The 12,964-nt window shown below is 51.6% G+C and overlaps 2 protein-coding genes across 2 annotated transcripts; one reads left to right on the top strand and one right to left on the bottom strand.

The window, feature by feature from the left end:
* Positions 1–107: 107 nt before the first annotated feature.
* On the top strand, positions 108–3,591 carry MIND_01223800 (RNA helicase; the record flags this gene model as incomplete). Its single annotated transcript, XM_037368740.1, has 10 exons — positions 108–377; positions 422–717; positions 768–1,172; positions 1,305–1,367; positions 1,417–1,482; positions 1,534–2,532; positions 2,582–2,865; positions 2,915–3,063; positions 3,087–3,192; positions 3,245–3,591. Exons 1-10 carry the CDS (start codon positions 141–143, stop codon positions 3,589–3,591), a joined length of 2,952 nt encoding a protein of 983 aa, XP_037214708.1. The 5' UTR covers positions 108–140.
* An 847-nt stretch (positions 3,592–4,438) lies between these two features.
* Positions 4,439–7,643, bottom strand: MIND_01223700 (Tandem pore domain k+ channel; the record flags this gene model as incomplete). Its single annotated transcript, XM_037368739.1, has 12 exons — positions 4,439–4,689; positions 4,735–4,759; positions 4,806–5,233; positions 5,285–5,404; positions 5,454–5,514; positions 5,559–5,960; positions 6,013–6,434; positions 6,480–6,632; positions 6,680–6,760; positions 6,808–6,897; positions 6,950–7,136; positions 7,188–7,643. 12 exons carry the CDS (start codon positions 7,641–7,643, stop codon positions 4,439–4,441), a joined length of 2,676 nt encoding a protein of 891 aa, XP_037214707.1.
* Between the last annotated feature and the right edge of the window lie 5,321 nt (positions 7,644–12,964).

The following is a 12,964-nucleotide window of genomic DNA, read 5'->3' as shown; positions in this document are numbered from 1 at the left end:
GACTCAAGTTTCGTTCTGTTGAAGACGCCTCGAAAGGCCGTGACCGTGCCTCGGATCAAACTTTAAAATTGCGCCGCAACTCGCTTGTGCTGTGCCCCTGCGTCCACCCTTTCTCCCTCGTTCTCTTTGGTTGTGCCCGCATGTCTATCTTTTTACAGCCTAATCCCACATATTGCTACCAATCAGTCGACGGTGGATGCCAACGTGGGGCAGAACATTGTCCATTGCGACATGATCTTCAACGATGCTCTTGTGGCCGTGTGTTGCTCCTTGATGTGGACATGCAAGCTCACCTGGCTGGGAGAAGGCACCGTGAAGACCTTCGTGAGCTGAGAATGAGACGACAAGAACACCAACGAGTTCCAGAAGCTCTCGTCGTGAGTGGCACTTATTTTTTGTTTCTCACTATGAACATCTTCAGAACGAGGAAGAAGAAGCCACGCCCTGCGACCGCTGTGGGGCGATGCTAGCCCAATATGAGCAGAAACGACATCTCCAAATGCACCTCAGAACGCGCCGAAGGCTGTTTGCGGACGCCAATGCGATGGATTTGGAGGCGGAGGCAGACAAGCACACAATTTCGGTCTCACACCGAGATGGCATCGACTTTGGTGTCGTCGGTCTCGAAGACTCACTCCCTGTTGATATCACCGTACTCAAGGCCGGGATGGACCGCATCGTGCTAGAGACATTGGCCATGAGGAATTTGGCCTCCAAGTGCGTGTTTTTTGACTAAACTCGCATTCCTCTTGTGTATGTTGTTCCAGATTCTCCGCAACCCTTGCTGGCAAAAGTCGATGGGTCACGCACATCCGAGCTCGCACACTCTGCATTCGGTTTGTTCCAGAGATCGAAGGCGAATTCAAGGACGTGTTGGAGCTTGTGTTTCTCAATGTCACCACACGCGAGCGGTTTTTGATCACGCGCAAAGTGACCGCCACGGTTGGTTCCAAAGAGGACCATGAATTGCTCAAGCCGACCTCTGAATACGTGCGGCGGCCACGTCCCACACCGATTCCATTCAAGGGGAAGGTTATTCAGAGTATCCGTCCTCCAACTTGGGGTCCCAACGCGTGGAAGTCCAAGCTGTTGCCATACGAACCACCTGCGGACCTGATCAATGTCGCATTTGGGTCACCTCATGGGAGGGACGTGGCAAGAGGCGTCAAGAGGTTAATGCCCTCCAGTTTTGATGTCAAGACATACGCAAAGTTTTTCCAGACTTTGCTATACATCGAGGATTATCAGATGAGGCAAGTTTTATGCCATGTGGTATTGTCTTAGTTTTGTCTCACCGCGATTAGATTGAACTTGGAGTTATATGCGATGACGGATGTGGAGTTGAAGCCCAATCATCCTCGTTATGAGTGAGCAGGGATTAGCTGAACCGTCTGACGTTCGACTGAGTTGCTTTAGTCTTCAAGTCAAGGGCCTTGAGGAAGGCCGGCCAAGTGTAGTCATTGGAGATTTCATCCGTGTCAAGTAAGAGTCTGTTTCAATTTTTGTCTAGATTGTTACTCAAGACTGAGTCAGGCACACGGGCAGCGAAGACGGTCCATGGTATGAGGGGAGGGTTCATCAAGTCCACCAGAACCACGTCAGCCTGCGGTTCGGAGACGAGTTCAGCACCTACAGGGGAAACAAATTTGATGTTCGCTTCACGCTAAACCGACTGCCACTTCGGCGAATGCATCAAGCGTTGACGAATAAGTCAAACCCGCAGCGCCTTTTATTTCCAGACGCGCGTGCGCCGTCCCTGAACCGGCGGTCTTCAACGGCAGAGATGGACCAAATACTACCCGTAAACCGTCTTGTTGCCGAAGACAAGGAACAGCTAGAGACAGTTGCTGCTATATTGCATCGCCCGAAGGGGGAGTGTTCCCTTCGTGGTTTTTGGGCCGTATGTCAAATGGTTTCATCTACACTTTTCTTGGTGGCTAATGCGAGGAGCAGACCCGGAACAGGCAAGACGGTGACCATTGTGGAGGCGATTAAGCAAATTGTCCTCAAAGACCCGAATGCGCGTGTTCTAGCGTGTGCTCCGAGCAACTCCGCGGCGGATTTAATGGCTCAAAGGCTGGCATCGACGACGGAGAGTCTTTTACGACTTAACTCCCTGACTCGAAAGCATGGTGACCTGCCCAAGGATCTGCAGAAATATTCCTTGATCAACGGAAACCTGACGTTTGTCCTCCCCATCCTGGAGGACCTCGAGAAGTACCGTGTTGTTGTCTCAACGTGTCTCTCCGGAGGCGTGCCCGCCCAGCTAGGAATTAAACGTGGGTATTATTCACATATCTTTGTTGACGAGGCTGGGCAGGCGACCGAGCCAGAGGTCATGCTCCCAATCAAGAGCCTTGCAGATGTGAACACAAATATCGTCCTTGCAGGTGATATTAAACAGCTTGGCCCCATAGTGCAGTCATCATTGGCGGCTAGCTTGGGTCTTTCGAAGAGTTATCTTGTGCGCTTGATGCAGCGCGATATATATAGTCTAGAAGCAGATGCGCCTGTTGGTGGGCGCGGTATCAAGTCATTCCACTTCCTCTGTGTTTTGACTGGTGGGCTGACGATTCTCCAGTATCGTCAAGTTGGTGAATAATTTCCGGTCACACCCGGCTATCTTGAATTTCTCGAATAATCAATTTTATGACGGAGAATTGGTATCATGCGGGAATCCCGCACTCATCAAGAGTCTCGAGAACTCGGATGAATTGCCCCGCAAGAAATTCCCGTTGATTTTCCACGGAATCGCTGGTAAAGACCAGCGAGAAGGGTTCTCCCCTTCGTTTTTCAATATTGACGAAGCTACGATCGTCAAGAAATATGTTGGTTCATTATTGTCCAACAAGAAGCTTCGGCTGAGTAAGTCTACCGCGTCATATTTTGGCACGGGTCAATCATATGTGTCCAGGAGCTGAGGATATCGGGATTATCACTCCCTACCATGCCCAGCGGTGCAAGATAAACTTGTTGCTCTCCAAGGAGCCCAAGTTCAAAGGCATCACTGTCGGGAGCGTTGAAGAGTTCCAGGGCCAAGCATGTTTCTCTGATGCCAACGGAGTCGAAAACTGAGTTTTCATTAGGAACGGAGGGTGATAATTATGTCGACAGTCAGGAGCAACACCAACTATGTCGAATCAGACATTCGAAAGTCGCTTGGCTTCGTGGCGAGCCCGCAACGTTTCAATGGTATGTCTTTTTCAGGTCGATGATGCCTGATTGGTTGACAAGGGCTTCTTAGTCGCCATCACGCGAGCGCAGGCGCTCCTTATCGTCGTGGGGAACCCGGATGTTCTCAGCCTCGACCCTCTCTGGCGAGAGTTTATGAACTATGTGCATTCTGGTGGTGGTTGGCGCGGCAAAACGATTTCATGGGACCCGGAAGTGCCAGTCAGCCAGTCGACGCCTGATGTATACGACCGCGCGATGAAGCGAAAGGCGGAGGGAGATGCAGAAGAAACGATGGCACGCTTAAAGGCCCTCATACTCCGCAGGAACGACGATTCCGACTTGGAGTTGGACCTTTCTGATGACGAGCCAGAATGGGGCACGGGTATCGAACAGCCCATCCGCTGGGACGCAGAATAAGCAAATGGACGAATGGAGTTGGTACAAGCTTAGTGTCATAGACAGAACAAGAGCGTGTAGGCGTGGCACATCCCCCACCATCCTTATGCCAAAAAAGGCAATTACGGCCAGAAGGGAAATGACACGCTGATTGCGCTGAAAATACCAAGAGATACGGCAAGCAAAGTACAAGAAGGCACCTTTAATTGTCAGCTGTCCGAGGTCAGTTATAAAGACGCGCCAGCAACCTTGTTCTCCCCAAGCCAGTCGTCGCTCAACCCGCTCTGCTCTGCTCTTCAGCAGCTCCCACCCTCTTTTGCTCGCGCCTCCCTATCCACCATCCATGCAGCTTAAGCTCGTATATATCTTTGCTGCTGCTCTCCGTGAGTAATCTTAGGTTTTGCCACCATCTTGACTCAAGCAAAAAATGAATTCAGTGACTTCTGTCTGCGCAGCACCCGTTCCTGCTAAAATCGGCCCTCTGGATATTGAAGCTCGGTCTTCAGTGAGTCCCTCCACTGCTTGATCGCGCTTATTCTAACTTGTCAAAAAGGATTCCGAGAGCACTGGCCCAGAAGCTCGCGGTTGTCGCATGTACAGCTGCATATGAGCTGTGGACCCATCTAGCTAGACCCACCACACTACCACTTCCGCTCCCCATGCTATACATGTCCATAATTTTCCATGAACTGTATCGCTAGCTTTATTTCTTACTCGTCTTGTGTTGCGGTGTCAGAAACTCGCTTGTACCACATGCCCGGAATGCAACTTTTTGCTTCGTATTGTACATTTAATTACCAACCAAGTGTACTATTCAGGACTATAACACGTTAGATGTTCTCCTTACATTCTTAGAACAGCAAAGCATCTATAACCAGTCTTCGGAAGATGTCGTTGTGTCCCAAAGAGGGCGGTTCGTCCTCCTTGTCGCGAGCAGAGGCGAATCAGAGTTGTTGAAGGTCGCGATTGGAGACACGGGTAAAGGCTCGTCGGTAAAGGGTATAATGTCTTCTTCAGGTATACGCGGTGCGGAGCCTGTTGCGTGACGCAACAATCGCTCTCGTTCTTCTAGCGCTTGGAGAGCGGATTCAGCAGAATTAATCATTTTGCGAAGGGCCTCTGTACTAATATCAATCACAGCAAAAAAAAGCTCGATAAACTCACGTTCGATGCTCAACGTGAAGAGTGTCTAGCGCAAATCTTCAGTTGGATCTCAACAAGCAATATATGCTTACCTGTCTCGCATCTTCATCCTGCAGAATCTCTCTCTTGATTCGTTCCCCGATCCTCTCCGCTCCCGTTATTTCGTTCAGCAACTGCTGCAAGCCTGGTGGCAGGTCCTCGCCCGAGTCCATACCGGCACTGTTGCCCGAGCCGACGAAATACGACAAGTGCTCGTGGAACGTTTTGGCGTCTGCGAGTATCTTGTGTGGAAGCGCTTCCAGCTGCGTCTGGGTGCGGTCATGGGCGTCGCGGAGCTGGTCTTCCCGAGATCTGTGATGATTCAAAGGCGGTGGTGTCTGACCGGAACCTGGATGCGTCCTTCCCTTCCTCCCCTTTTCCGCAATGACCTTGGCTCGCTCGCGATAACGCTTCACTGCACGATCAAACACGCCTGTGTGCATCACGCTGTGATATTTGGAAGAGAAACCTTCTGCAATAACTTGGAATATTTTCTTGAGATGGCGAACTCATAATCGGAGAAGCAGCGTACCCGAAATCAAGATAGTCATTGTGGCCACACCGAGTAACGCCCATGCAACGAAAACGGACCTGCCCGCTGGAGTTAATGGAGTGTAATCACCGTAGCCGATAGTAGTGAAAGCTATGAAGCCTGTGGGCTGGTCAGAATTAAGGTTAGGGAACGAGACAAAAAAACGCACAGAAATATAACGAGGCTCCCAAACTCCACCGTTCAGTCTTCATAAAGATCAAGCCACCGACCTGGAACGTGTTAACCACATGCAGAGAATATAACAAGCACACACAATCCAAAAGCCCAAAAAGAAGACCCATACAACCACGAGTCTTGCGTAGAACGCCCTAGTTTCCTCCTTTTGCATTCCTGCCCGGAAAGTCTCGTATTGTAAAGTCAACGACTTTTTGGCCGGTCTGATGTTGTTTGGATGGGTCTGTTTGTCCCCGCGAAGATGGCCGGATTCGTCGACAGCAAGGGCAAAAGCACCTATCATGGCAATCATGCGGCCAAAGCGGGCATGCGTAAGTGGCAGAGTTGTATCCGTGGGCAGCACGACTGGGCCCGAAGGTGTCGGATGGTGGACGGGCCGATCGGACGATGAGCGGCTGTCATTTTCCTCCCGCCGCTCGCGGTAGCCTTGAGGCAGGAGATTGTCGAGAGCGATTCCTGCTTCCATGGCCGCGGCCTCAAGCTATCATTCATAGCAGTCAGCGCTGGCTTACGAGCGAGGCGAATGAACAGACTTGTTTCCAAGATAGCCCGTCCAGATTGAGATGCATTCCATGTGGATGGTGTGAATGCAGGAATCCACTGCCTTGACTCCCTCCCGACGGCCATAAGCTGTGGAAAAACTCCTCGATTGCACCGAAGAAACCATCACTTGCGGGCTCCATGGGGTTGTTCCTAACCCACACAGGTTGTTCAGCCTCCCGTAGTCGCCATTCTATCGCTTCCTGCCAGCGATTTGTCACTCTTCTTCGCCAACGGCCGATTCTCCGGCGCCGCAGCACTTCCTGGACTCGTTTACGATATCCCACCTCAAGACCTTCGAGGATTGTCTCCCTGGTAAGCCCGACAGCAAGAGCGATAGTGAGAATTCCAAAGACCGCGTATAAGCATGTGAAGAGGCGGGCACCCGTCGTGAGAGGCCTAATGTCTCCAAACCCTTTGATGGTGAGGATGTGTACAATCATGCGATACGGCAGCTCACCTATGGTCTCAATTACCACCAGGGAGAAGTACATCGCGTCGATGAATGTGAGGTCAAGAAGGATTGAGTGGATCAGAGAGCCGATTGCGATATAACTGAGCAGGAGGATAACAAGAATTGCCAAGGAACGTTGGCGTCGAGTTAGACCACTACCTGTCCATATGTGTGAGACGAACTATTGACGATGTCTAGTTGCGTACCGCTGTTATCGAAATCCGGTGTTCGCATAAGGTCAATGACGAGTGTGAAGTTGGTGAATAGGGATACAACGGTCGAGCAGACTTTGCATTGTCATTGTGAGTGAGTCTGAAGGAAACTTGGAACGAACCAGTCATCCAAAAGGACTGGCCGTAGGTGAATCCATCGTCGAAGCGGTGCTCGACACCAAAAACAGTGACCGCAATAACGTTTATTATGTCTACATTGAGAATTTAGCGTCTCAGCGAGCGGGACTTTTGCAGCGAAGGTACCATGGATCGTTAGGAATACGATGCAGGCAATGGTCATGAGTTTGACCTTCTTCTCGAGGAACCGGACAACAAGGCAGACATTGGCAACTACGGCACAAGCCATGCTAAAGGCCAGCCCAATGTCGAGGATAGCGGGGTTCGCCTGGGTTTCAACAGTTCGGTTGTCCTCTGTTCGGATGTACCAGTGCTGGAGAATCTTGTTGTGGGTGTATTTGACTGAATGAACAAGGTCACCGACCTCTGTAAGCCCCGGTATTTCCAGTAAGATAGAGAAAGGGATGATGATGCCAGAGAGGATTGGCGTGTAGCGATAGTTGGGGACATACGACTCGAGGTCTGCCTGCGTCGTTTTGGGAATTAAGACGTCCTTGAGCTTGAGATACCACTGTGGGGTCTTCTTTTTCTCCTCGGCTGGAAGAGAGAAGGATGACGAATATGTACCCTCGCGTCGTGGACGGTCATCAGGAAGGGGTTCAGCGACAGTGTCCTCTAGGTCGTGAAGCATATCGTGTTCTGCGGCGTCGAGGTCTCGTTCAAGCTCCTCTGGCTCTTCCTCGAAGTCGAACTCTTGCTCTTGTCCGTTCTCGCCATCGGTGGGATCATTAGGTGGCTCCAGTCCCTTCTCTCCAGCTTCAGCGTCAGTGGCAGGTCCGCGGTGGTGAAGAGCAAGAGCGAAGGGCACCAGTCGTAGCATTGTAATGCTTATGGAGGAAACTCCAACGGCGCCGGCATCGGCAGTTGGACGAAGTGGTGCTAAGTGGTGGGAGTGAAAGATTTTAGACTTGCTGTTGTTCAACCAGCCTCCAACCAGTCGCTATTCCGTCGTAAATCTGTGGAATCCTAGTGCAAGCGTTAGTTTGATTGAATATACCTAATTTGGGCTGATTTGATGATATGTGACCGATGTGACATGTGACAGGCAGAGTTGTTCGATTTACGACTCCAAGCGCCTGGCACCAAATGGTGTTGGCCTTGTTTGGCATCAGCATTGATGGTGCCATCAAGCTAGAGAGTCGAGAGGCAGGTATGGTTTCAGGCCTGGCATTTGAAACTCTTCTATTTGCTTTAAATTTACTTGGGCCTCTCTTCAAAGTTTCTACTCTTTGACAATGAAAGATTTCCATTAATTTTTTGGGCCAGTCCGGTGTGGATGCACAACACTGAGTCTAGATGTTGCTGTAGTACATATAACAAGGAATTGCTTTTTATCTTAGTTCATAAATTTAATGTTGGCCAAGTTGCCTGCACTGAGTGTACTCTAAGCTGAGATTGAACCCTCAGCCCTCCAGTGTGTTGCCGACAGTTCCAGCTGTGTATGATGGCACCATCAATGCTGATGCCAAACAAGGCCAACACCATTTGGTGCCAGGCGCTTGGAGTCGTAAATCGAACAACTCTGCCTGTCACATGTCACATCGGTCACATATCATCAAATCAGCCCAAATTAGGTATATTCAATCAAACTAACGCTTGCACTAGGATTCCACAGATTTACGACGGAATAGCGACTGGTTGGAGGCTGTTGTTCAACTAGGTGCCGGCCTTGCCGACTTGGACCTTGCTTTGGGCCTCCCTTGATTTGGTCCTTTCTTTAGCTATTATGCAGCTTTTAATCATAAACAAACTTGTGTCATATTGTTTTTCCATTTGTTTGTTTAGCCCTAGCACTGAGGCTCTCTACTAGTAGCACAAAAAAATAATAGAATGGAGAATTTTTTGACAATTCCTAGTGGCCCAAGTAAATTGCCACAATACCATTGCACTCAAAGTAACAATTGGAAAGTGTCAACTGTCTGCCAATTTTTAATTTTTTTGTGCCTGAAAAGGCTAAAAGTTTTAATTTTAATTTTAGTGATTTTTTTTCAAGGAGTTTTTTTTGCTGTGTAACATGTAACACAGACACTTGATTGAAATACTATAGTTAAGGGAAACATGAAAGTTGAGCAATAAAGAGGAGTGTGTGACAATAAAACATAAGCTGAGTGATGTCACAGATAAGACCCGGCCCTACCACTCTGGCACTATAGTCAAGCCACCGAGGGCCAACAACATACAGCATGTAACAACGGGGAACAGGCATCTCTTGCAGGCCAGGCGCTACTCCTAGCCTCCTATCACTCCTCCCCAATCCCCCTTGTACTGCAAGTTGGGCTTGGCATCAGCTAGTGATTGTCATGGGCCACCTGCAAGAAATCATAGGGTGGCCCATACCCGTCGCCCCGTACCCACAAGCATGGGTGCGGGTATCTGCCTCTTCAGATGCGGGCCTCGGGTAGCCCATAATCCTGTTGGCCCATGGGCACCTAAGGTGGTCAGGTGGTCCTTCGCTGGCGACAAGGAGATCTCTGATGCCTCCTGCATATCAGAGATCTTGCTTGTCACTTGGAAGAGTGCCAAGCTCTGTCCCAGCTCCCGGCCCTGGAGTGTCCGGCAGCTCGGCACTCTAACAGCCGAGACCTGCAAGCCTGAGTGCGGGCCTGGAAATTCTGGGAGGCAAGCCCGTACCCGCACCCAAGGAGGCCCGTCCCCGCAGCCCGCGGTGGGTCACACCACCCGTGACAATCACTAGTGTCAGCCCGACATATTGTTCTCAGTCACGTACTTCCCATATGTATGTTCCTCCCTACTGGGGCGCCTGTTCCCCGTTGTTACGTACTGCGTGTTACAGACCTGCAATGGCCTGACACCAGCACTGGAACAGACGGGCTGGGTCTTATCCATAACAAGACGGCCCTTTTGGTTTGATTCGACCCTGCTTGGTCTGCTTGTGGGCCCGACAATCCATCTGTTCTGTTCCAGACGTGTGCTTCTCAGGAGAAGCCTAGGCAATGGCATGAGTAAACCCCTGGGTATCCAGAGCCTTACTCATACTCATACCTGCACAGCCACCATACCCATACCCATGGGTATGGGTATGAGTAGTCATGGGTATGGGTATGGGTTTTACTCATGGGTATTGTCAATTTTAAACCCAAAAGACTGATATTTTTCCTAGTGTAATGCAACATTTTTGCTTGAGCTTTGTAGATGCCACTGAAGTGATGTTGCTTGGATGTGGACATGCTCTCGCTTGCAAGTACGATTGAGATTGATATAGCATATCTTATCTGATCTACCCATGGGTCATGTACCCATGGGTCGGCGGGTAAGAATTTTCCAATCTATACCCGTACCCCGGGCGGGTAAAACCCGCGTACCCGCGCGGGTAGGGCTTACCCGTGCCATTGCCTAGAGAAGCCTTGTATGGCCTGATCCGAAGCTTGACAAGTGATACCTACCACAGCCTGAGTGGACTATTCATTCTAATATGAAACAACAAGTGGACATGCACATCAATTTGTTAATTTTTTTATCAGTCACACTCATCCACTCATATTTTCCTTAAAGACATCCAAATGAGGCAATTTTCCTCTGTTCTGGTGCTGGAGGTGTCAGCGTCGGGCTCGGGCCGTATCGGGGCGTCGGGGGGTCCGACTTCGGAGAGGTCTGAGGAGCACGAGAGATGGGTATTCGCCCGGAGAATAGACGATATTAGCCTAGCGACTACATCTTGTAAGTACGACTTTTATACGCTACGGTATTAGGGATGGATCGGATGGGCGCTAGGCCCCAGGGCGGATCGGATGGGCGCTGCGCAGGGTCGTAGGGGTGAACGGAAGGGGTTGGAAGAATGAGGGGCGTCCAGGAGGACGGTGTATACGGCCCGTGCGGGCCCGTTCGGGCCCCCGTGCGGCCTTACGGCCCGGACGGCCCGACCCGAACCGTGACATCACCCCCTCCGTTGTGGGCGGCGCCTCGACGCCCTATGGGTCCGCGTCCCCTGGTCTTGCTTTCGGATTTTCCATCGGCCCGTTTACGAGTTCTTCGCGGGGCGCGAACGGGTTGAGAGTATAGAAGTCCTCGAGTGCCTCTTCTGCGCCCTCCAGTTTGTCCCGCAATTCCCACGTCCACTCTTCCCGAGGGTAGCCTTTCCACTGAATTAGGTATCTTAGGCGGTGTCGTCCTTGCTTTCGTACGAGCGAGATGGCCTCGACTTCGTAGTGAGGCTCGCCGTCCCGCATTTCTGCCGGGGGTGGTGGGGCGGCCCGTTGATGATCCGCTACGGGGGGGTTCCAGGGTCGTAATAGCGCCGTGTGGAATACGGGGCTTACGCGCCAAGTTGGGGGTAGCACCAGTTCATAGGATGTTTTACCCACTTTGCGCTTAACTTCGAATGGCCCGAACCTCTTGTCATCCAGTTTTTTTGAGGGTCGATCGCTGGTCAAATTCGTCCCCTGGAGGTAAACTTTATCCCCTTCGGCGTAATTCGGGTCCGGAGAGTGCTTTCGGTCGTAGTATCTCTTCATCGTTTCCTGGGCCTCTTTCATAGCTTCGGCCGCATCGGCCCGGGCTTCCTTCATTCGTTCGGCAAACACCGTAGCGGCCTCGGTCGGGACCTCTTGCGGGGCCTCGGACCCCTTTCTCGGGTGGAATCCCAACGTGAGGAAGAAGGGCGAGAATCCCGTTGAAGAGTTAACCTTGTCATTAAACGCGAACTCTGCTAGGGAAAGCCAGTCTGACCAATCGCTCTGCTGGAAGTTGCAGAATGTTCAAGGTATTGCTCGACCTCCATATTCGCACGCTCTGTTTGCCCGTCCGTCTGTGGGTGATATGCCGATGAAGATCGAATCTTGATTCCCAGCAATTTGCTCAAGTCGCTCATGAAATGCCCGATGAACTGCTGGCCCCGGTCGCTAGTTACCTCCTCTGGGAATCCGTAATCTTTCCAGACGTGATCGCGGTATAGTCGAGCGACTCCTTCCCCGGAGATGTTTCCCGTGCATGGGAGTACGCGTATCCCTTTACCCAGTCGATCTACGATTATGAGAATGGCGTTGTACCCGGAGGATTCGGGTAGTTGAACGATCAGATCGATTGATATGCGCTGCCAAACTCGAGTCGGCACGCTATTCGGGACCAAGGTTCCTACGGGGCGTCTCGGGAATATCTTCGTTCGTTGGCACAACGGGCAGGCTCGTCACGTATGCCTGGCAATCGGCTTGAATGGACGGCCACCAGTAGTTGCGGGTCGTCAGCTCGAGGGTTCGATGCCACCCCGGTGTCCCACGATAGGGATGTCATGGTGTTGCCGTAGCACTCGATGCCGCAGTCCCATAGCCGGGGTACGTATACCAGCCCGTTCCGAGTCTTGAAGCCGTCGTGGCTGTTCCCAGCCTTCCGGTTCTCCGTCTTCCCAGAGCTTGAGGACCTTTTCCTCAGTGGCCGATTCGGCCCGCCGGATCGAGTCCATCAGCCCGTCGCCCTCCGTATGCTCTAGTGTCAGCATAGCGGCGCGTGTTCCTTGAATAGCCCCGCAGGAAGTAGGACGATGTCCTGATTATCTTCCTTTCCGTTGTCGTACCCCGTTTCGTCGGGATAACGCGTCGGCCCGCCCGTTCGTTTTCCCGGTTTATGTAACAAAGAGAAGTGATACTCACTCAGTTCGAGAGACCATCGTGCCTGCCGCCGGTTCAGTTTCTTAGCCGTCATGAAGTATTCCAGATTTTTGTGGTCGGTCCAGATTTGAACGGCTTATCTCCCCCGTTCTGAAGATAATGTCGCCACTCGGTAAGGGCCCACATGATAGCGAGCATTTCTTTGTCATGGATGTCGTAGTTGCGCTCGGTGTCGTTCATAGCTCGGGAGAGAAATGCGATCGGGACCCACTTCCCCTCCTGCTCTTGCGAAAGGACGGCCCCGGTGGCGAAATCGGAAGAGTCCGCTTCGACCCGCCATGCCCCGTGATCCGTAGGGAAGTGTAGTACGGGTTCATCCGTGACCCGGTCTATCAAGGTCTGAAAGGCCTCCTCTTCTTCCGGTCCCCATTTCCATGGGCTGTCTTTTCGGGTCAGCCGGGTCAGTGGCTTGGCGTGACGCGCCAAGTCTTTGATGAATCGTCGGTAGAAGTTGAGGAACCCCAGGAAGCTTTGAACCTCTCGCAGGTTACGAGGCCGGGGCCATTCGCGCACGCCAGCC

This window comes from Mycena indigotica, assembly GCF_014461135.1.
Source record: "Mycena indigotica strain 171206Taipei chromosome Unknown Mind.scaff0012, whole genome shotgun sequence".
Taxonomy (NCBI): Eukaryota; Fungi; Basidiomycota; class Agaricomycetes; order Agaricales; family Mycenaceae; genus Mycena; species Mycena indigotica.
Note: the sequence above shows the minus strand (reverse complement) of the source record. Positions and strands in the feature narration are given on the sequence as shown.